The sequence below is a fragment of the Phalangium opilio genome, unplaced genomic scaffold (genome assembly GCF_054372755.1).
Source record: "Phalangium opilio isolate 3A_F unplaced genomic scaffold, DU_Popi_V2 ptg000082l_1, whole genome shotgun sequence".
Lineage (NCBI taxonomy): Eukaryota > Metazoa > Arthropoda > Arachnida > Opiliones > Phalangiidae > Phalangium > Phalangium opilio.
In genome coordinates, this window is record NW_028324189.1 from 11,582,732 (window position 1) to 11,604,626 (window position 21,895).

Genomic DNA, 21,895 nt, shown 5'->3' on the forward strand with positions numbered 1-21,895 from the left:
GCTACATCAGTAAGCTAGAGTACGAGAGCTTCCTTAGGAATCAAAATCCTGTAATGTGACTAGTACCATACACCAAGGAGGATTATCTAATTAAGAACAGGAATAATTAGGCCAAAAACAAACAAAGATTTTGGAATTTATTACACATTTCATTTCAGAACTTTTGATCAACGTAAAACTGGGTCCCCTGTAAAATGAATTAACTTTCATAGGAATTATTTTAATTATTATGATTTCAGATTTCGACTTATTAGACACACATGTTTATAGGGTGGTTTTTCCAGCTATAGGAATCCATAAACTCCAGTACCACTTTTCAAAAGTGTAGAAAAGTGTTTTGGGCTGTTTAGAAGACATTATTAAATTATAATTAACTAAATTATTAATTATATTAGAAAATAGAAACAGTAAAATTGAAACGCACGCTCCCGCCATATTTTGAAGTCTGCCTAACTTCAGCAGCGCCATCTAGCGGGTCGTGTTTGCAGCCAACAATAAGCCTATTCATTTGGGACGTTTGCGGTGCAAACTTGCGGCAGCGTTTTTCTGCGCGATCTTTGCTGGTAAATATTTTGATTTTATTTATATTTTAAGGGTTACTTTGCATTAAATACCAATGTTTTATCGCAACCGATCGGAAATTAAGCGTCGCAAGTGGAAAATTTATGCTTAACCGTGCCAAATACGTTTGTTAATTACGACCAAGGCTTACGGGACCCACGTTGCCGTTGCAAGTGCAGGTGGGTGTTACTACGACCAAGGCTTAGTATCCTATGTCTTTTGGGAAGTTGGCTTGAAGCTGTTGCCCATTTCAATGGTGGCTACAGAGATCTTTCCAGGTAAATATTTTATTTATATATTAAGGGTTAATTTAGATTAAATACCAAAGTTTTATCGCAACCGAATGGAAATGAAGAGTTACCCCCATTCCGCTATCGATATTAAGTATCTAGACAATATCCAGGGTTGTCTCTCCCACACCAAATCCCAACTAGACTCCGACACCTACCAAGGGAATTACAACTTTCTGTTCTTGGTTGGTCCAATGGTTGGTCTTCCCTAACAACGCGTCGCAAATATTTTGACCTTTTAAGCGTGTTCAAAATCTTAAACTCCCCTAATCAAACTTATTTTTCTGATGCCCCCTCTATCGCTCCCACAAGGGGTCATGGTAAAAACTTATTATTCCACCGATATGCCCGTAAAGACCAGCTTAAGCACTCCTTTTTTCGTAGATCGGTCCCCATTTGGAATTCACTTCCCTCTGAGATTGTATCATTAAAATCTATTGCCCAATTTAAGTCAGCACTGAAACAGTACCTCAAACTATACGTATGTGCCTTTATGTTCTTCGGAGCTGTAATGTTTTCTCATAAACCCTAGCTCGACATTCCCCCACAGGAGCAAAAAAAAAAGTTAACCATACAAAATAGGTTTGTTAATTACGACTTTTGTTTGTAGAAAACATAGCTTTAGTTTATTTTGGGGAGTTGTGGTAAAATGGAATACTGTATTCGTAATTCACATTTGTGTTGGAGGCATATTGAGCTCCCCATCCAACCATACTAAAATCTTGGGGATCGGTTAAACAGGACCCAAGTAATTGAGGAAAATATTCACAAACATACCCCCCTCCATAGGAATAGCATTGCACCCATTTTTGGTGGCTCATAACTCTGGTTCTACTACAGATACGGAAATGTCCTTTGAGTATGTTATAGTCCTATTTGCCCCATCCAACCATACTAAAAACTTGCGGATCGGTTAAACAGGGCCCAAGTAATTGAGGAAAATATTTATAAACATACCTCCTTCCATAGGAATATCATTGCACCCAAATTTGGAGGCTCATAACTCAGGTTCTACTAGAGATACGGAAGTGTCCTTTGAGTATGTTATAGTCCAATTTGACCCCCCCATCCAACCATAACAAACAGGGGCCGAGTAACGATGTGAAACGTTCACAAAAGTACCCGCCTCCATAGGAATAGCATTGCACCCATTTTTGGTGGCTCATAATTCTGGTTCTACTACAGATACGGGGATGTCCTTTGAGTATGTTATAGTCCTATTTGCCCCATCCAACCATACTAAAAACTTGCGGATCGGTTAAACAGGGCCCAAGTAATTGAGGAAAATATTCACAAACATACCCCCCTCCATAGGAATAGCATTGCACCCAACTTTGGAGGCTCATAACTCTGGTTCTACTAGAGATGCCCTTTGAGTATGTTATAGTCCTGTAGCGTGGACGTAAGGAAACCAGCACTGTTTTCTTTTAGCGATCTTTAATTTTCTACTTTGTACAATATCTCTCTAAGCCTAACACTGTTCTTGAAACTTTTTCTTTTTTAAAAACAACACAAAACCAAAAACACGCGACCATACTCAAGGGTCAAAAATCTACTTTAAAACTTCTCGTGACCTCGCGCATATATCTATCACCTCTCTCACGTGTCCTCACTAATACAGCCTATCTTATACGTGTCCTCACTAATACAGCCTATCTCATACGTGTCCTCACGAATACAGCCTATCTCATACGTGTCCTCACTAATACAGCTTATCTCACATGTCCTCACTAATACAGCCTATCTCATACGTGTCCTCACTAATACAGCCTATCTCATACGTGTCCTCACTAATACAGCCTATCTCATACGTGTCCTCACTAATACAGCCTATCTCATACGTGTCCTCACTAATACAGCCTATCTCATAGATTTATTACATATTGTTACAGTCCTATTTGACCCCCCCCCCATCCAACCATTCTTGGGATTAAGACAAACAGGGGCCGAGTAACGATGTGAAACGTTCACAAAAGTACCCGCCTGCATAGGAATAGCATTGCACCCATTTTTGGTCGCTCATAATTCTGGTTCCACTACAGATACGGGGATGTCCTTTAAGTATGTTATAGTCCTATTTGCCCCATCCAACCATACTAAAAACTTGCGGATCGGTTAAACAGGGCCCAAGTAATTGAGGAAAGTATTTATAAACATACCCCCCCTCCATAGGAATATCATTGCACCCATTTTTGGTGGCTCATAACTCTGGTTCTACTAGAGATACGGAAATGTCCTTTGAGTATGTTATAGTCCTATTTGACCCCCCCCCCAATCCAACCATACTTGGGTTTAAGACAAACAGGGGCCGAGTAACGATGTGAAACGTTCACAAAAGTACCCGCCTGCATAGGAATAGCATTGCACCCATTTTTGGTCGCTCATAATTCTGGTTCCACTACAGATACGGGGATGTCCTTTGAGTATGTTATAGTCCTATTTGCCCCATCCAACCATACTAAAAACTTGCGGATCGGTTAAACAGGGCCCAAGTAATTGAGGAAAGTATTTATAAACATACCCCCCTCCATAGGAATATCATTGCACCCATTTTTGGTGGTTCATAACTCTGGTTCTACTAGAGAAACGGAAATGTCCTTTGAGTATGTTATAGTCCAATTTCCCCCCCCCCCCATCCAACCATAACAAACAGGGGCCGAGTAACGATGTGAAACGTTCACAAAAGTACCCGCCTCCATAGGAATAGCATTGCACCCATTTTTGGTCGCTCATAATTCTGGTTCCACTACAGATACGGGGATGTCCTTTGAGTATGTTATAGTCCTATTTGCCCCATCCAACCATACTAAAAACTTGCGGATCGGTTAAACAGGGCCCAAGTAATTGAGGAAAGTATTTATAAACATACCCCCCTCCATAGGAATATCATTGCACCCATTTTTGGTGGCTCATAACTCTGGTTCTACTAGAGATACGGAAATGTCCTTTGAGTATGTTATAGTCCTATTTGACCCCCCCCCATCCAACCATACTTGGGTTTAAGACAAACAGGGGCCGAGTAACGATGTGAAACGTTCACAAAAGTACCCGCCTCCATAGGAATAGCATTGCACCCATTTTTAGAGGTTCATAACTCTGGTTCTACTAGAGATGCCCTTTGAGTATGTTTTAGTCAGGGCCGGATTAAAGGGGGGGAGGGGGTACTGGTCCAGGGGTGCAACGCTTGTTGGGGGCACATTGCGTTAAACTATTCCCCCCTTAGCAACATTTGATGTTCCTATTTTTTTCGACTTAAAGGGTATGGGAATTTACAATTTCATATCATATTTTAGCACGAAAGTGGTATTATATTACACTTTCAAGTCTCTACTTTCAAAATATAAAGTTTTTAATATAATTGAACCAAAGTTTCTATTTTTAAAATCCATTGGAAAATCACGAAAACTCAGTTTCGATATATAAATCATTTTGTCTTGTCAGCTTGTTCGGTTGGTTTTTGACATCACTATGACGTCGAGCGCGAGCGCGAGCTATACGCGTCTCGAGCTCTGTCCATGCTTTGATAGCGGAGAAAGTGGCACCACTCGCGTGCGTGACGTCAAAAACAAGAAACCGTTGTAGCCTTTCTTAAAAACTTTTAAAAAGTGGATTTCAAATAATTTCATATGAAGCATTTTCAAATGCATATTGCCAAATAACTAGAAATCGGAGAATTGAAAGCTTGATATTTTTGAATTCACAGTAATTTATTGTATCTTTTGCTATATAAATCAGAGGTTTTTCAAACGAAGCTTCTCATACCCTTTAAGGGGGCGGGCATTATCCCGGCCCTGAAAATACTTGGGCCATTTAAGTTGATAATAATTTTAATCTGTATTTGATTGTTTGAATTTTATTTTTATAGCTACCATCTGTTTCCAAAGGAGAAATTTATGTTGGATTCTAGAATCAATAACTATTTTTTTGGCAAAAGGCACTCAATATTAATCAGGTCAATGAACCCATTACAATCCCCTTCTTAATTGAGGTCTACACTAAGTGTCACTTTGATTTTATCCGTTGAAAGGGAATCTCATTACCAAAACTATTTAGACAGCCTGTGAGACATTTAGGCAATTATTAGGGTATTTAGTTTATTATTTATTATTCTATTTATTGTTAGAAGGGAAGCGCTTTGTGAACTTTAATTTCTAGGGATTTTTCTTTTCGCCAGGACATAAATAAAATCTTACTTATGGAATAGGTGAACACTGGTCCTAGCCCTCCCTTTTAAGAATAATGAACGCGTAATCAGGATTTCAAGGGTGAGATTCCCTTTGCGGTATTAAGGTATCTAGTTTATGGTTTTAATTATAAATATTTTTAGGGGAAAAGCGTTTGGCAACTCCTTGAGGGAGTTTTGTAGGATTTAAATAAATTTACGATTTATGTTTAAGGTAGAAGGTTGCTTATACGCTTTGTCCTTTAAAAGTAAACACGATTTTAAGCGGGGTTTAAGGCGAGGCTTAGCTTTTCACGGTATTCTTTCCCTATTACTGTTACGAGTGTGCCTTTTATGCCAAAAAAATAGTCATTTGTCTTATGCCTGAACATTTTGCGTTACGTCTAGCGAAAATACTCGAGTGGATTTTCTTATTAAGGTAATTAATTTCAAGTTATTCGTGTGCCTTTTTCCAAATAATAATTCGAATTTTTCTTGCGCAGGAAGAAGTGGACGACAGCGAGTGGACTCTCATTGGAAATCCCATGCTAAGGACGAAGTTTCCTGGTTTTGGGGGCTCCACAGCGGGCTTTAGTTTAAATTTAATAATTCTCGAGTTAAACAGGGACTTGTTAAATTTAAATTGGGCTCGCAAGGCTTACTTTGGGGGTGGTAGCTTAAGTTTAAAATTTAAGTTTCGATATTAGGGAAGGAACAAAAATAGTCGAAAAACACTTAGGGTAGTTTTTTTGACCTTTTTCTGCATATTTTTAGATATTTTTAGATTTTTTTTATTAATTTTTAATAAAAATTTTTTTTAATATAAAAAAATATTTTTTTTTTTTAAGAAAAAAAGCTTATTTTATTGTTTTTATTAAGAAAAAAGCTTAAAAAGGGGGTCAAAAAAATCATTCTAAGTCCAGAGGTAAGAAAAGAGAAACCAAGTCTAGTATATAAAAAATTAAAGAAAAGAAAGAACGAGGTTTAAGGCGAAATTTATTCAATATGAAACAAAAAAACCAAGTGTTTACAAAAATTTTGAACAAAAAAAAATATTAACGAGTTTTGTAAGTTAAAGTTTGAACGTAAAAAAAAAAATAATAAGTAGTTACAAATAAAATTTGCAAGCAAAAAAATTAAGTCAAGTGGTTACATGAAAAAATTGCGAGTTAAAAAGATGTATTTTGTGTCTTCTAGCTTCGATGGTTTTCTCCGTATCTTCGAGTCAATGTTGAGAGAGATAGCAAGTCCGGAAGAAGACATCGTGTAGGGGAACCCAACAAAGAATTCTCATCAGGAATGTAACGTAGCAAGTCCAGAACAGCGGAAATCATCGTGCAACGTCAATCCAACAAAGGATGTCATCTGGAATGATCCGTCTAGAAATGACCAGCGACAGAAAAATCCAAGAATATCAGCTGCGTCTATAAATGAAAACCTATTAATAAACCATCTTAAACTATTGCCTACTTTTGGGCCCAACAAAATGGATTTAAATAATATAAGAAAAAACCCCTAAACTAATTTAAGGAAAACCTTGATAATGAAAATAATTTAAAATATCCCCTAATTTAATTTAAGGAAAACAGGCCTTTCAAAACTATTCCCACAGATAGACCCCGTAAATAACTAGAATTAAATGGTACAAGACGTAATTAGGCTTAGGGCAACGGTCCTCTTGTCTTAAAATGATCTCTGTGGGACTTGATTTTCGAAAATCTGTCGCTCTAGCTCTAAATTAATTAATAATAGCCCCTAAACTAATTTTAGGAAAACCTGCTATTTATTTTAAAACTATTCCCAAAGATAGACCCCGTAAATAACTAGAATTAAATGGGACAAGGCTTAATTAGGCTTAGGCAACGGTCCTCATGTCTTAAAATGATCTCTGCGGGACTTGATTTTCGAAAATCGGTCGCTTTAGCTCTAAATTAATTAATAATAGCCCCTAAACTAATTCTAGGAAAACCTTCCGTTTATTTTAAAACTTTCCACAGACAGTATCCGTAAAATAACTAGAGTTTAATAAGACACGGCTCAATTTAGGCTTAAGGTCCTCGTGTTTTAAAATTTTCTCTTGGGGGGAACTGATTTCCGAAAATCTGTCGCGTTATCTCTAAATTAATTACGTACCCCGTTTAATAGATTATAATAATAGCCCCTAAACTAATTATTTAGGGATTCTCTCTTGTCCAACATCTCGTTGTAAAATATTATTTGTTTTACTTGATTTTTAATAAATAAAATTTACTAACATTTAACACTACCTAATTAATTTAAATACTTGAAATAAAGTAAATAATTTAAGGGAAGCTAGATGAGTTTGGATAATTGGAAAGGTTAGGCTTACGGACTGTTAAAGCACCACGAGGCGAAGCAATGGCCGCCGAGTATGTTGAAGAGCTTCGAATTCAGCTTGCGTCCTCGGCAAAATCGATCAGCGAAATGGTGGATCTATCAAGAATAGACCTAAAAACCCGGGATCACGATCAGCTGAGCGAGAAAGGTTTTCCAAAGCGACTTTCCTGACGGCTTCCAGGCAACGAATGAACCAGCTGACCCGTAATGATCAGCTGAGCGAGAAAGGTTTTTCAAAGCGACTTTCCTCGACCGCTTCCACGCAACGAATGAACCGGCTGACCGCTTAACTTCCAACTAAGTAAATTTCCAACGTCGGGGGGCGCTAAAAGGTCCTATGCGCGGTCTCTGGTGCGCCATATCCCAGGCGCGAGATCCAAATGGCCGAACACCGCTAGGCATAAATGAATGAACGCTAGGCCTAAATGAATGAACGCTAGGCCTAAATGAATGAACGCTGGGCCTAACTGAATGGACAATCATTACCTATTAACATTAACATCTGTCGTGACGTCACAAGTCAATTACCTCGGTGACGTCAGAGGCCACGTGATCTGAAGTCATCGATCACGTGATCTGACGTCATAGGTCACGTGATTTGACGTCATAGGTCACGTGATCTGACGTCAAATCACGTGACTTATCACGTCAGTCGACGTGACCAATGACGTCAGCTGATACCCCCTGCTGTGAACCTGTGATCCCCTGCTGTGATCCCCTGCTGTTTCCATACTGTTACCCCCTGCTGTTACCCCCTGCTGTGACCCCCTGCTGTTTCCATACTATTACCCCCTGCTGGGACACCCTGCTGTTACCCCCTGCTGTGACCCCCTGCTGTTTCCATACTATTACCCCCTGCTGTGACCCCCTGCTGTTACCCCCTGCTGTGACCCCCTGCTGTTACCCCCTGCTGTGACCCCCTGCTGTTACCCCCTGCTGTGACCCCCTGCTGTTTCCATACTATTACCCCCTGCTGTGACCCCCTGCTGGGACCCCCTGCTGTTTCCATAATGTTACCCCCTGCTGTGACCCCCTGCTGTTTCCATACTATTACCCCCTGCTGTGACCCCCTGCTGTAATAGTATGGAAACAGCAGGGGGTAACAGCAGGGGGTCACAGCAGGGGGTAATAGTATGGAAACAGCAGGGGGTCACAGCAGGGGGTAACATTATGGAAACAGCAGGGGGTCCCAGCAGGGGGTCACAGCAGGGGGTAATAGTATGGAAACAGCAGGGGGTCACAGCAGGGGGTAACAGCAGGGGGTCACAGCAGGGGGTCACAGCAGGGGGTAATAGTATGGAAACAGCAGGGGGTCACAGCAGGGGGTAACAGCAGGGTGTCCCAGCAGGGGGTAATAGTATGGAAACAGCAGGGGGTCACAGCAGGGGGTAACAGCAGGGGGTCCCAGCAGGGGGTAACAGTATGGAAACAGCAGGGGATCACAGCAGGGGATCACAGGTTCACAGCAGGGGGTATCAGCTGACGTCATTGGTCACGTCGACTGACGTGATAAGTCACGTGATTTGACGTCAGATCACGTGACCTATGACGTCAAATCACGTGACCTATGACGTCAGATCACGTGATCGATGACTTCAGATCACGTGGCCTCTGACGTCACCGAGGTAATTGACTTGTGACGTCACGACAGATGTTAATGTTAATAGGTAATGATTGTCCATTCAGTTAGGCCCAGCGTTCATTCATTTAGGCCTAGCGTTCATTCATTTAGGCCTAGCGTTCATTCATTTATGCCTAGCGGTGTTCGGCCATTTGGATCTCGCGCCTGGGATATGGCGCACCAGAGACCGCGCATAGGACCTTTTAGCGCCCCCCGACGTTGGAAATTTACTTAGTTGGAAGTTAAGCGGTCAGCCGGTTCATTCGTTGCGTGGAAGCGGTCGAGGAAAGTCGCTTTGAAAAACCTTTCTCGCTCAGCTGATCATTACGGGTCAGCTGGTTCATTCGTTGCCTGGAAGCCGTCAGGAAAGTCGCTTTGGAAAACCTTTCTCGCTCAGCTGATCGTGATCCCGGGTTTTTAGGTCGATTCTTGATAGATCCACCATTTCGCTGATCGATTTTGCCGAGGACGCAAGCTGAATTCGAAGCTCTTCAACATACTCGGCGGCCATTGCTTCGCCTCGTGGTGCTTTAACAGTCCGTAAGCCTAACCTTTCCAATTATCCAAACTCATCTAGCTTCCCTTAAATTATTTACTTTATTTCAAGTATTTAAATTAATTAGGTAGTGTTAAATGTTAGTAAATTTTATTTATTTATTAAAAATCAAGTAAAACAAATAATATTTTACAACGAGATGTTGGACAAGAGAGAATCCCTAAATAATTAGTTTAGGGGCTATTATTATAATCTATTAAACGGGGTACGTAATTAATTTAGAGATAACGCGACAGATTTTCGGAAATCAGGTCCCCCCAAGAGAAAATTTTAAAACACGAGGACCTTAAGCCTAAATTGAGCCGTGTCTTATTAAACTCTAGTTATTTTACGGATACTGTCTGTGGAAAGTTTTAAAATAAACGGAAGGTTTTCCTAAAATTAGTTTAGGGGCTATTATTAATTAATTTAGAGCTAAAGCGACCGATTTTCGAAAATCAAGTCCCGCAGAGATCATTTTAAGACACGAGGACCGTTGCCTAAGCCTAATTAAGCCTTGTCCCATTTAATTCTAGTTATTTACGGGGTCTATCTTTGGGAATAGTTTTAAAATAAATAGCAGGTTTTCCTAAAATTAGTTTAGGGGCTATTATTAATTAATTTAGAGCTAGAGCGACAGATTTTCGAAAATCAAGTCCCACAGAGATCATTTTAAGACAAGAGGACCGTTGCCCTAAGCCTAATTAAGTCTTGTACCATTTAATTCTAGTTATTTACGGGGTCTATCTGTGGGAATAGTTTTGAAAGGCCTGTTTTCCTTAAATTAAATTAGGGGATATTTTAAATTATATTCATTATCAAGGTTTTCCTTAAATTAGTTTAGGGGTTTTTTCTTATATTATTTAAATCCATTTTGTTGGGCCCAAAAGTAGGCAATAGTTTAAGATGGTTTATTAATAGGTTTTCATTTATAGACGCAGCTGATATTCTTGGATTTTTCTGTCGCTGGTCATTTCTAGACGGATCATTCCAGATGACATCCTTTGTTGGATTGACGTTGCACGATGATTTCCGCTGTTCTGGACTTGCTACGTTACATTCCTGATGAGAATTCTTTGTTGGGTTCCCCTACACGATGTCTTCTTCCGGACTTGCTATCTCTCTCAACATTGACTCGAAGATACGGAGAAAACCATCGAAGCTAGAAGACACAAAATACATCTTTTTAACTCGCAATTTTTTCATGTAACCACTTGACTTAATTTTTTTGCTTGCAAATTTTATTTGTAACTACTTATTATTTTTTTTTACGTTCAAACTTTAACTTACAAAACTCGTTAATATTTTTTTTGTTCAAAATTTTTGTAAACACTTGGTTTTTTTGTTTCATATTGAATAAATTTCGCCTTAAACCTCGTTCTTTCTTTTCTTTAATTTTTTATATACTAGACTTGGTTTCTCTTTTCTTACCTCTGGACTTAGAATGATTTTTTTGACCCCCTTTTTAAGCTTTTTTCTTAATAAAAACAATAAAATAAGCTTTTTTTCTTAAAAAAACAATAAAAATATTTTTTTATATTAAAAAGTAAAATTTTTATTAAAAATTAATAAAAAAAATCTAAAAAATGATAAAAATATCTAAAAAATATGCAGAAAAAGGTCAAAAAAACTACCCTAAGTGTTTTTCGAATATTTTTGTTCCTTCCCTAATATCGAAACTTATAGCGTTTTCCTTTGTGTCCTCGCGGAGCGCTCCCAAGGAGCAATAAAAATGGTAGTAGTAGTTTCCAGCTTCGTTAAAGACTGTTTTTGAAGAATAGGATCTCCTAGTTTTATTCCTCCATGGGAGCGCTCCGCGAGGACACAAAGGAAAACGCTATTAAATTTTAAACTTAAGCTACCACCCCCAAAGTAAGCCTTGCGAGCCCAATTTAAATTTAACAAGTCCCTGTTTAACTCGAGAATTATTAAATTTAAACTAAAGCCCGCTGTGGAGCCCCCAAAACCAGGAAACTTCGTCCTTAGCATGGGATTTCCAATGAGAGTCCACTCGCTGTCGTCCACTTCTTCCTGCGCAAGAAAAATTCGAATTACTATTTGGAAAAAGGCACACGAATAACTTGAAATTAATTACCTTAATAAGAAAATCCACTCGAGTATTTTCGCTAGACGTAACGCAAAATGTTCAGGCATAAGACAAATGACTATTTTTTTGGCATAAAAGGCACACTCGTAACAGTAATAGGGAAAGAATACCGTGAAAAGCTAAGCCTCGCCTTAAACCCCGCTTAAAATCGTGTTTACTTTTAAAGGACAAAGCGTATAAGCAACCTTCTACCTTAAACATAAATCGTAAATTTATTTAAATCCTACAAAACTCCCTCAAGGAGTTGCCAAACGCTTTTCCCCTAAAATTATTTATAATTAAAACCATAAACTAGATACCTTAATACCGCAAAGGGAATCTCACCCTTGAAATCCTGATTACGCGTTCATTATTCTTAAAAGGGAGGGCTAGGACCAGTGTTCACCTATTCCATAAGTAAGATTTTATTTATGTCCTGGCGAAAAGAAAAATCCCTAGAAATTAAAGTTCACAAAGCGCTTCCCTTCTAACAATAAATAGAATAATAAATAATAAACTAAATACCCTAATAATTGCCTAAATGTCTCACAGGCTGTCTAAATAGTTTTGGTAATGAGATTCCCTTTCAACGGATAAAATCAAAGTGACACTTAGTGTAGACCTCAATTAAGAAGGGGATTGTAATGGGTTCATTGACCTGATTAATATTGAGTGCCTTTTGCCATAAAAATAGTTATTGATTCTAGAATCCAACATAAATTTCTCCTTTGGAAACAGATGGTAGCTATAAAAATAAAATTCAAACAATCAAATACAGATTAAAATTATTATCAACTTAAATGGCCCAAGTATTTTCAGGGCCGGGATAATGCCCGCCCCCTTAAAGGGTATGAGAAGCTTCGTTTGAAAATCCTCTGATTTATATAGCAAAAGATACAATAAATTACTGTGAATTCAAAAATATCAAGCTTTTAATTCTCCGATTTCTAGTTATTTGGCAATATGCATTTGAAAATGCTTCATATGAAATTATTTGAAATCCACTTTTTAAAAGTTTTTAAGAAAGGCTACAACGGTTTCTTGTTTTTGACGTCACGCACGCGAGTGGTGCCACTTTCTCCGCTATCAAAGCATGGACAGAGCTCGAGACGCGTATAGCTCGCGCTCGCGCTCGACGTCATAGTGATGTCAAAAACCAACCGAACAAGCTGACAAGACAAAATGATTTATATATCGAAACTGAGTTTTCGTGATTTTCCAATGGATTTTAAAAATAGAAACTTTGGTTCAATTATATTAAAAACTTTATATTTTGAAAGTAGAGACTTGAAAGTGTAATATAATACCACTTTCGTGCTAAAATATGATATGAAATTGTAAATTCCCATACCCTTTAAGTCGAAAAAAATAGGAACATCAAATGTTGCTAAGGGGGGAATAGTTTAACGCAATGTGCCCCCAACAAGCGTTGCACCCCTGGACCAGTACCCCCTCCCCCCCTTTAATCCGGCCCTGACTAAAACATACTCAAAGGGCATCTCTAGTAGAACCAGAGTTATGAACCTCTAAAAATGGGTGCAATGCTATTCCTATGGAGGCGGGTACTTTTGTGAACGTTTCACATCGTTACTCGGCCCCTGTTTGTCTTAAACCCAAGTATGGTTGGATGGGGGGGGGTCAAATAGGACTATAACATACTCAAAGGACATTTCCGTATCTCTAGTAGAACCAGAGTTATGAGCCACCAAAAATGGGTGCAATGATATTCCTATGGTGGGGGGTATGTTTATAAATACTTTCCTCAATTACTTGGGCCCTGTTTAACCGATCCGCAAGTTTTTAGTATGGTTGGATGGGGCAAATAGGACTATAACATACTCAAAGGACATCCCCGTATCTGTAGTGGAACCAGAATTATGAGCGACCAAAAATGGGTGCAATGCTATTCCTATGGAGGCGGGTACTTTTGTGAACGTTTCACATCGTTACTCGGCCCCTGTTTGTTATGGTTGGATGGGGGGGCAAATTGGACTATAACATACTCAAAGGACATTTCCGTTTCTCTAGTAGAACCAGAGTTATGAGCCACCAAAAATGGGTGCAATGATATTCCTATGGAGGGGGGTATGTTTATAAATACTTTCCTCAATTACTTGGGCCCTTTTTAACCGATCCGCAAGTTTTTAGTATGGTTGGATGGGGCAAATTGGACTATAACATACTCAAAGGACATCCCCGTATCTGTAGTGGAACCAGAATTATGAGCGACCAAAAATGGGTGCAATGCTATTCCTATGCAGGCGGGTACTTTTGTGAACGTTTCACATCGTTACTCGGCCCCTGTTTGTCTTAAACCCAAGTATGGTTGGATTGGGGGGGGGGGTCAAATAGGACTATAACATACTCAAAGGACATTTCCGTATCTCTAGTAGAACCAGAGTTATGAGCCACCAAAAATGGGTGCAATGATATTCCTATGGAGGGGGGTATGTTTATAAATACTTTCCTCAATTACTTGGGCCCTGTTTAACCGATCCGCAAGTTTTTAGTATGGTTGGATAGGGCAAATAGGACTATAACATACTCAAAGGACATCCCCGTATCTGTAGTGGAACCAGAATTATGAGCGACCAAAAATGGGTGCAATGCTATTCCTATGCAGGCGGGTACTTTTGTGAACGTTTCACATCGTTACTCGGCCCCTGTTTGTTATGGTTGGATGGGAGGGGGGTCAAATTGGACTATAACATACTCAAAGGACACTTCCGTATCTCTAGTAGAACCTGAGTTATGAGCCTCCAAATTTGGGTGCAATGATATTCCTATGGAAGGAGGTATGTTTATAAATACTTTCCTCAATTACTTGGGCCCTGTTTAACCGATCCGCAAGTTTTTAGTATGGTTGGATGGGGCAAATAGGACTATAACATACTCAAAGGACATTTCCGTATCAGTAGTAGAACCAGAGTTATGAGCCACCAAAAATGGGTGCAATGCTATTCCTATGGAGGGGGGTATGTTTATAAATACTTTCCTCAATTACTTAGCTCCAATTTATGGATCCCCAAGATTTTAGTATGGTTGGATGGGGAACTCAATATGCGGCTAAACTTTACTTTAGCTCGCGCATTTTAAATACAGTTTTTTCAATAAATATCTTTTCTGGGAGGTTAATTATATGATAATTAATTAAATTTAAGGTGCGGAAACTAACTTACATCAATATTTTCCATGTTTTTTGAAATTTATTCCCTCTTATTCCCTTAGCCATTCGTGTTTTTGTTATTGTCAAGGCTTATCAACTGCATAAATATCCCCTTTTCCAAAATATTACAAAATTTTGTATGCTTTTATACCTCAAAATATTGGTCCTTTTCCAAATCATTAGACCCAACCATTACTTTTTTTACAATGGCTGGGGAACTTTATAATCCGCTTAACACTAACACAGAAATCCTTCCGATAAACTGTTGATATGGATGATGAAAGCCATGAAAACATTGATTAAAATAGTTTCCGCACCTCAAATGTATTTAATTATCATGATTAACCTCCAAGAAATGATATTTGTTGAAAAAACTGTATTCAAAATGCGCGAGCTAAAGTAAAGTTTTTCCGCTATGTTCTCTACAAACAAAGGTCGTAATTAACAAACCTATTTTGTATGGTTAACTTTTTTTTTTGCTCCTGTGGGGGAATGTCGAGCTAGGGTTTATGAGAAAACATTACAGCTCCGAAGAACATAAAGGCACATACGTATAGTTTGAGGTACTGTTTCAGTGCTGACTTAAATTGGGCAATAGATTTTAATGATACAATCTCAGAGGGAAGTGAATTCCAAATGGGGACCGATCTACGAAAAAAGGAGTGCTTAAGCTGGTCTTTACGGGCATATCGGTGGAATAATAAGTTTTTACCATGACCCCTTGTGGGAGCGATAGAGGGGGCATCAGAAAAATAAGTTTGATTTGGGGAGTTTAAGATTTTGAACAAGCTTAAAAGGTCAAAATATTTGCGACGCGTTGTTAGGGAAGACCAACCATTGGACCAACCAAGAACAGAAAGTTGTAATTCCCTTGGTAGGTGTCGGAGTCTAGTTGGGATTTGGTGTGGGAGAGACAACCCTGGATATTGTCTAGATACTTAATATCGATAGCGGAATGGGGGTAACGCTTCATTTCCATTCGGTTGCGATAAAACTTTGGTATTTAATCTAAATTAACCCTTAATATATAAATAAAATATTTACCTGGAAAGATCTCTGTAGCCACCATTGAAATGGGCAACAGCTTCAAGCCAACTTCCCAAAAGACATAGGATACTAAGCCTTGGTCGTAGTAACACCCACCTGCACTTGCAACGGCAACGTGGGTCCCGTAAGCCTTGGTCGTAATTAACAAACGTATTTGGCACGGTTAAGCATAAATTTTCCACTTGCGACGCTTAATTTCCGATCGGTTGCGATAAAACATTGGTATTTAATGCAAAGTAGCCCTTAAAATATAAATAAAATCAAAATATTTACCAGCAAAGATCGCTCAGAAAAACGCTGCCGCAAGTTTGCACCGCAAACGTCCCAAATGAATAGGCTTATTGTTGGCTGCAAACACGACCCGCTAGATGGCGCTGCTGAAGTTAGGCAGACTTCAAAATATGGCGGGAGCGTGCGTTTCAATTTTACTGTTTCTATTTTCTAATATAATTAATAATTTAGTTAATTATAATTTAATAATGTCTTCTAAACAGCCCAAAACACTTTTCTACACTTTTGAAAAGTGGTACTGGAGTTTATGGATTCCTATAGCTGGAAAAACCACCCTATAAACATGTGTGTCTAATAAGTCGAAATCTGAAATCATAATAATTAAAATAATTCCTATGAAAGTTAATTCATTTTACAGGGACCCAGTTTTACGTTGATCAAAAGTTCTGAAATGAAATGTGTAATATATTCCAAAATCTTTGTTTGTTTTTGGACTAATTATTCCTGTTCTTAATTAGATAATCCTCCTTGGTGTATGGTACTAGTCACATTACAGGATTTTGATTCCTAAGGAAGCTCTCGTAGTCTAGCTTACTGATGTAGCCACCGAAATTATGTAAAACGCAATAAGGATAGTTCAGAAAAGGATGAAGAACTTCAAGTATCATTAGACATGTTGATTGATATTTAGTGGCAACTAAGACCATTAAACACAGTGTTTAATGGTCTTAGGTGGCAACTAGTCGCAAAATTGTAATAAGAAATAAAAGCTAACTGTTTTTGATTTTGATAGGCTACTTTTTCCTACATTAAAAAATTCAAAATCAATTAGAACTTTCAGCTTCTTTACTTTTGTGTCTTTACGCGCTTCTTATTCTCACCAATTTAGAAATTTTATAATGGGACCGGTAAAAAAATAATTAATGCAAGGGTCACTGGTCCTTTAATAATTCCAACATGAAGGGTCACTGGTCCCGAGGACCACTAACAAAATCCACCTTATTTCCAACGGAAGCGCGTGTTTTTTTCTCATGCCCAGTATTTTTTATTTTTCCCGCGAGGGTTTCCCGCGCTGATAGCCAGGCGTGTCTGCTTTTCAGTATAGGGAGTTGCACATCCTGTCGAATGTTTTTCACGCGCATCCTTCATCCATGTCCCGTATCTCTAGTAGAACAAGAGCTATGAGCTCCAAAAGTTCAGTGATAAAAATCATAAGTAACATAATAAGAATAAAAACACAATATAACAGCATAAAAACACAATGGAACTACAGAAAAACACAATTAACAGCATAAAACACAATATAACAGTGACGTCAAAGTCAGTAATCATAAATCTATCCGCTCTCGTTACCTACGGCGTCACATAGGGGTAATTGACTTATGACGTTACAACAGGCCCATTGATCAGATCTTTATAACATGTAATAATTAGCCATTCAATTATTTCATTCATTTAGGCCTAGCTGTGTTCACCCATTTGGATTTCGTGCCTAGGATACGGCGCATCCGAGTGAACGCATCATTGCTTGTAGCGCCCCCTTAGTTCCCTAAGTTTCCACGGAGCTGATACTACCTACCCTTTTGCATGCTCAGATCTTCCGTTATGGTGTTTAGTTTTTTGCGAATTTAACGGAGAATTATATTTAAAATGATCGAAATTCAAGCTAGATTACCTCGAGGAAATATATATCTAGCTGGAGAATCAATAGAATGCGTAGTTACTTTCAAAAACTTCTTTCAAAGTCCTAAAAACAGTGTTGAATCTAATAGGTAGGTTAAACATTTGGGTTAGAAAATCTCTCATTTAGCACTTAATCGCGTTAATATTTTTAATCCAGCATCGAAGGAGAGAATTTAGCTTGGGCTAGCGTTCAAATTCATTGCCATTGTTCCGTAGATGAAACTAAAGTTAAATTCCCAAATTCTTCAAATGTAGCTAAGGAAGAATTTGCCACCGCTTCCGAAGATACTTCATTCATTCCGTGCCGCGGTATGACTTGGAAATTCCCCTTTTACTTTAAAAACTAACGAATGAATTTTGACAGGAGAGAGAGGCCATGTTGTTTTATCAACTAAACCCAAAATATTGTTTTGCGATATGAGACTTATGCCTGGTGAAAGCAAATCATGTATTACCGACTAAATCTTTAACTAAAAAACCCCAAATTAATCATTTTCTTGACAGTTATTTATAGAGACACGATTATGGGAGACTGTCCACCTTCATTTCGAGGTCAAGCTGTCAGATACGCTTACAAATTAACAATTGGAACTCAACGTGTCAACACGGCTATTAAGCTTCTAAGGATTCCAATAAGAGTTTTTGTTTTAACCGGTTTATCAGATGTCCCGTATTATAACGAGAGTGAAGAATTTCAAGTCGCCCCTTCTAATCCATTCTGTCAAACTCAACAAAGAGATTCCCCTTTAGATTTAGCTTTACAACTTCTTGAAAACGCTACCGCTAGACGAACCCCAAGTTTTTATAATATAACAAATCAAAATGGGAGAGTCGTCAGGTTTTGTTTGTTAAAATCAGCTTATAGACTAGGAGAAGATATTTTGGGCACTTTTGATTTCACAACAGCGACTGTACCTTGCGTACAAGTAAATTACTTCTTTTAAAGGGAGGGTGAAGTGGAAAATCAAGTGATTTTTTATCGATGATTCTTCTAATTATAAGACCAGTCTGCATAGTGAAACATTCAGAAAATACCTCCGAATAATTTTAAAATTCAAATTAGGTTCCGATTTTAAGAATAATTTGAAGTAACCCCCTCCGACCAATCACGTAACGCCCTGCCTTCCATTTAACAAAATTATCGTCGCACGTTCCGTGTCGAATGAAATTTATCGCGAGATTTGATAAAATTCGCGCGCGACGTGACAATCGTGGCGCGAGACATATGGAGCGTGCCACGATAATTTTGTTAATAAAAGGGCAGGGCGTTACACGATTGGTCGGAGGGGCTTATTTAAACTTATCCTTAAAATCTGAACCTAATTTGAATTTTAAAATAATTCGGAGCTGGTATTTCCTGAATGTTTGACTATGCAGACTGGTCTTATAATTAGAAGAATCGATAAAAAATCACTTGATTTTCCGCTTCACCCTCCCTTTAAAGATAAAAAAAAAGTATCCTCCAGAGAGTAAAATTGAAAATCCAATCTTTTTAGTTCTCCGTTACGTTACAAAGCGAAGAAGAAATTTCTGAGGAATGCAAAGTTCGACCCAAACAATCATTCTCAACTTTATCATATAGCAAATATCACGAATTTTGTCTCCATCTTAGTCACACGCAAATGGTTTTACCAATCCCCCTAACCGCTACCCCAGCTTTTACAACTGATATCGGTAAATCCCGCTACAAACTTACTTTCTTCAATCAATATCCACCTTTCAATTTTTTTTAATTTTTGTTCTTTTATCCTCTTTCAAGTTTCATTACGTTGGAGACTTCACTTTGAATTTGTCACGGCTGCTTCTGTAAATGGGGAGATGTTGAACAAACCTAGTTCTATCGAAGAGAGTGAAGGTGTTACGTGGCAAGGTCCGGCTAATTTAGATATTCAAACTATGGTTTGGGATCTTCCAATTAAAATCTACGCTACTCATCCTTTACAAGTGGCTCAGGGATCATTGAACCAAAACTTTTCAACATTAGTGATCTGAAAATTGTACTTGAAAATAGTTCATTACTGTTTTTTAATCCATATTTAATAATCCCTTATGTAATGTTGTTAGAATTTTTTAATAAATTATTTATAAAGCGGTAAAACAAGTTGTACACACTTTTTTCTTTTTCTTTTAAGTTTGTTTTTTAACTATATTGATTGATTTTCTTGGGGGGCAAAGGGGGGGGGGCAGGGGGGTTGCAAAAATTGTATGGAAAAATGCATTTTTTTTTTCAATATAGTTTATAGTTAATTCTAATTACTATAAGTACTTTTTTTAAATTACTATTCTGGGCCTCCTCTCTATAAAATTAAAATTAAAAAGAAAATATAAATTTTAATTTTTCTTTTCTCATGACCAGGGTTCATACAACTTTTGGAAAACAAATTTCCCTGAGATTTCCAGCAGGTTTTTCCCCATATACTTCCCTGAGTTTTCCAGGTTTTTCCCGTATATGGAGTATCCTATGGAGCAAATGTTAACGAAGGAGGGGGGGGGGCAAATTGGACTATTACATAATCAAAGAACATCCCCGTATCTCTAATTGAACCAGAGTTATGAGCCTCCAAAGTATAGTGTAATGTTAATCCTATGGAGGGAATGTTCACGCACATTTTGCTTAATTACTCGGCCCCTGTTTGACGCAAATTTCCCTGAATTCCACTAAAAATTCGAAATTTCCCTGAGGTTTTTGTCAACTATTTATTTCCCTGATTTTCCCTGTTTTCCAGGTTTGTATGAACCCTCAACTCAGAAGACCATTATTTGAAGTAAAGTATTATAATAAAAATAATAGCCTTCTTTCAACTTTTTTGGAAATGTATTTTCACCTCTATGTATTCCATTTCTAGCTGGGTCATTGGTTTACGGGCGTATTTAAGGGGTAAATGATCTTCATCAACTCCGGAACCTTTTTTAGAAGATCCAGATACAACTATTGAGCTAGTAGATGTTGGGCTAGTTTGAGACACTCCTGAGATAAATAATCAATGTCAAGCAACATCAAATTTGATTCGTTTTAATCTTACCCTCAACATTTTTGTGATTTCGGAACTTAATAAGGGGTACATGAGGTTTGACAGCCTATAGAAAGATTTTTTTTATCACATAAATCTTAACACAAATGACTATACTTTTTGAGATTTGTGTTAAACTTAATCAAACCTTCCATAATTTTGTTGCATTTACTGCAGAGTTAGATGCCATCATTGTTTTGAAACTGCCGTCTTTATGTAAAGGTTTGAAATCATTACTAAACAAAACAATACTGGTGGTATAGGGACTTGGCAGTACTACGTCATACAACGTCATGCTACCTTCCACTACTGCTAAAAAACATACTTATATAGCTTTCATTCTGTTAAAAAAAACATACCATAATGGCGCTGGGGCGGAGTTAAGCCCGAATAGGGACTTGGCAATTCGGGCTTAACTCCGCCCCCAGCGCCATTAATGAAAGCTATATACAGGGTTCATACAACTTTTGGAAAACAAATTTCCCTGAGATTTCCAGGTTTTTCCCCATATACTTCCCTGTATAGTGTAATGTTAATCCTATGGAGGGGATGTTTACGAACATTTTGCATAATTACTCGGCCCCTGTTTGACGAAAATTTCCCTGAATTTTACTAAAAATTCGAAATTTCCCTTAATTTTCCCTGAGGCTTTTGTCAACTATTTATTTCCCTGATTTTTCCCGGTTTTCCAGGTTTGTATGAACCCTGTATATAAGCCCCTCCTCCTGGTATGTTTTTTAGCACTAGTGGAAGGTAGCCTGACGTTGCATGACGTAGTACTGCCAAGTCCCTATTACCATAAGTACTACTTATGTGGGACTTTCTATTCTATACTTATGGCAAGAGGATAGGCTTATGGGTCTATTATGAATTTATGATAAGGCACTGCCTAACCTTTATTTTGATTTACATTAATTTCACTTAGACCTAAAGAAAAATCAAAGCGTATTAAATTTGAGCCTACCTTTGGTTAATTAAAATTCTTCCGGATTTACAATTCTTTTCTACCGAAACTGAAACCACCCGGTGAAAGTCGACTTGAAGGATGCGGCACTCCTCAGCGGGGGTCATAGGGTTGAAAGGTCGCCGCTAGAGCTCACTACAGTCGGACCGGGAAAAGCTGTCTGCTAAATCTAAAAATAGG

The 21,895-nt window shown here is 38.2% G+C and overlaps 2 protein-coding genes and 2 long non-coding RNA genes across 8 annotated transcripts; 2 read left to right on the forward strand and 2 right to left on the reverse strand.

The window, feature by feature from the left end:
• Window positions 1-205: 205 nt before the first annotated feature.
• LOC149651689 (uncharacterized) lies at window positions 206-7,252 on the forward strand. Of its 2 annotated transcripts, none has more exons than XR_016371316.1 (4): window positions 206-563; window positions 647-839; window positions 4,717-5,452; window positions 6,211-7,252. It is a non-coding gene; the product is annotated as an uncharacterized LOC149651689 (long non-coding RNA). The 2 variants fall into 2 exon arrangements; XR_016371315.1 differs by lacking the exon at window positions 6,211-7,252 and adding an exon at window positions 5,517-5,771.
• A 4,121-nt stretch (window positions 7,253-11,373) lies between these two features.
• Window positions 11,374-17,436, reverse strand: LOC149651690 (uncharacterized). The gene is made up of 4 exons (XR_016371317.1): window positions 16,100-17,436; window positions 15,824-16,016; window positions 11,623-12,358; window positions 11,374-11,558 (listed from the first exon to the last, which is right to left on the reverse strand). It is a non-coding gene; the product is annotated as an uncharacterized LOC149651690 (long non-coding RNA).
• Window positions 17,437-17,612: 176 nt separating this feature from the next.
• Window positions 17,613-19,841, forward strand: LOC149651691 (RAB6A-GEF complex partner protein 2). Its single transcript, XM_089848709.1, has 6 exons — window positions 17,613-17,829; window positions 17,898-18,049; window positions 18,105-18,188; window positions 18,245-18,666; window positions 19,237-19,414; window positions 19,500-19,841. Exons 1-6 carry the CDS (start codon window positions 17,708-17,710, stop codon window positions 19,730-19,732), a joined length of 1,191 nt encoding a protein of 396 aa, XP_089704835.1. The 5' UTR covers window positions 17,613-17,707; the 3' UTR covers window positions 19,733-19,841.
• LOC149651692 (alpha-ketoglutarate dehydrogenase component 4) lies at window positions 19,788-21,887 on the reverse strand. 4 transcript variants are annotated; one of them, XM_089848714.1, is made up of 6 exons: window positions 21,716-21,823; window positions 21,586-21,645; window positions 20,900-20,961; window positions 20,764-20,818; window positions 20,566-20,708; window positions 19,788-20,037 (listed from the first exon to the last, which is right to left on the reverse strand). In XM_089848714.1, the coding sequence occupies exons 3-6, from the start codon at window positions 20,942-20,944 to the stop codon at window positions 20,020-20,022; spliced, it is 261 nt and encodes an 86-aa protein (XP_089704840.1). In that variant the 5' UTR covers window positions 20,945-20,961; window positions 21,586-21,645; window positions 21,716-21,823; the 3' UTR covers window positions 19,788-20,019. The 4 variants fall into 4 exon arrangements, with proteins under 4 accessions (XP_089704840.1, XP_089704837.1, XP_089704839.1 ...); XM_089848711.1 differs by lacking the exon at window positions 21,586-21,645 and having other exon boundaries at window positions 20,900-20,987; window positions 21,716-21,887; XM_089848713.1 differs by lacking the exon at window positions 21,586-21,645 and having other exon boundaries at window positions 21,716-21,857.
• Window positions 21,888-21,895: the final 8 nt, after the last annotated feature.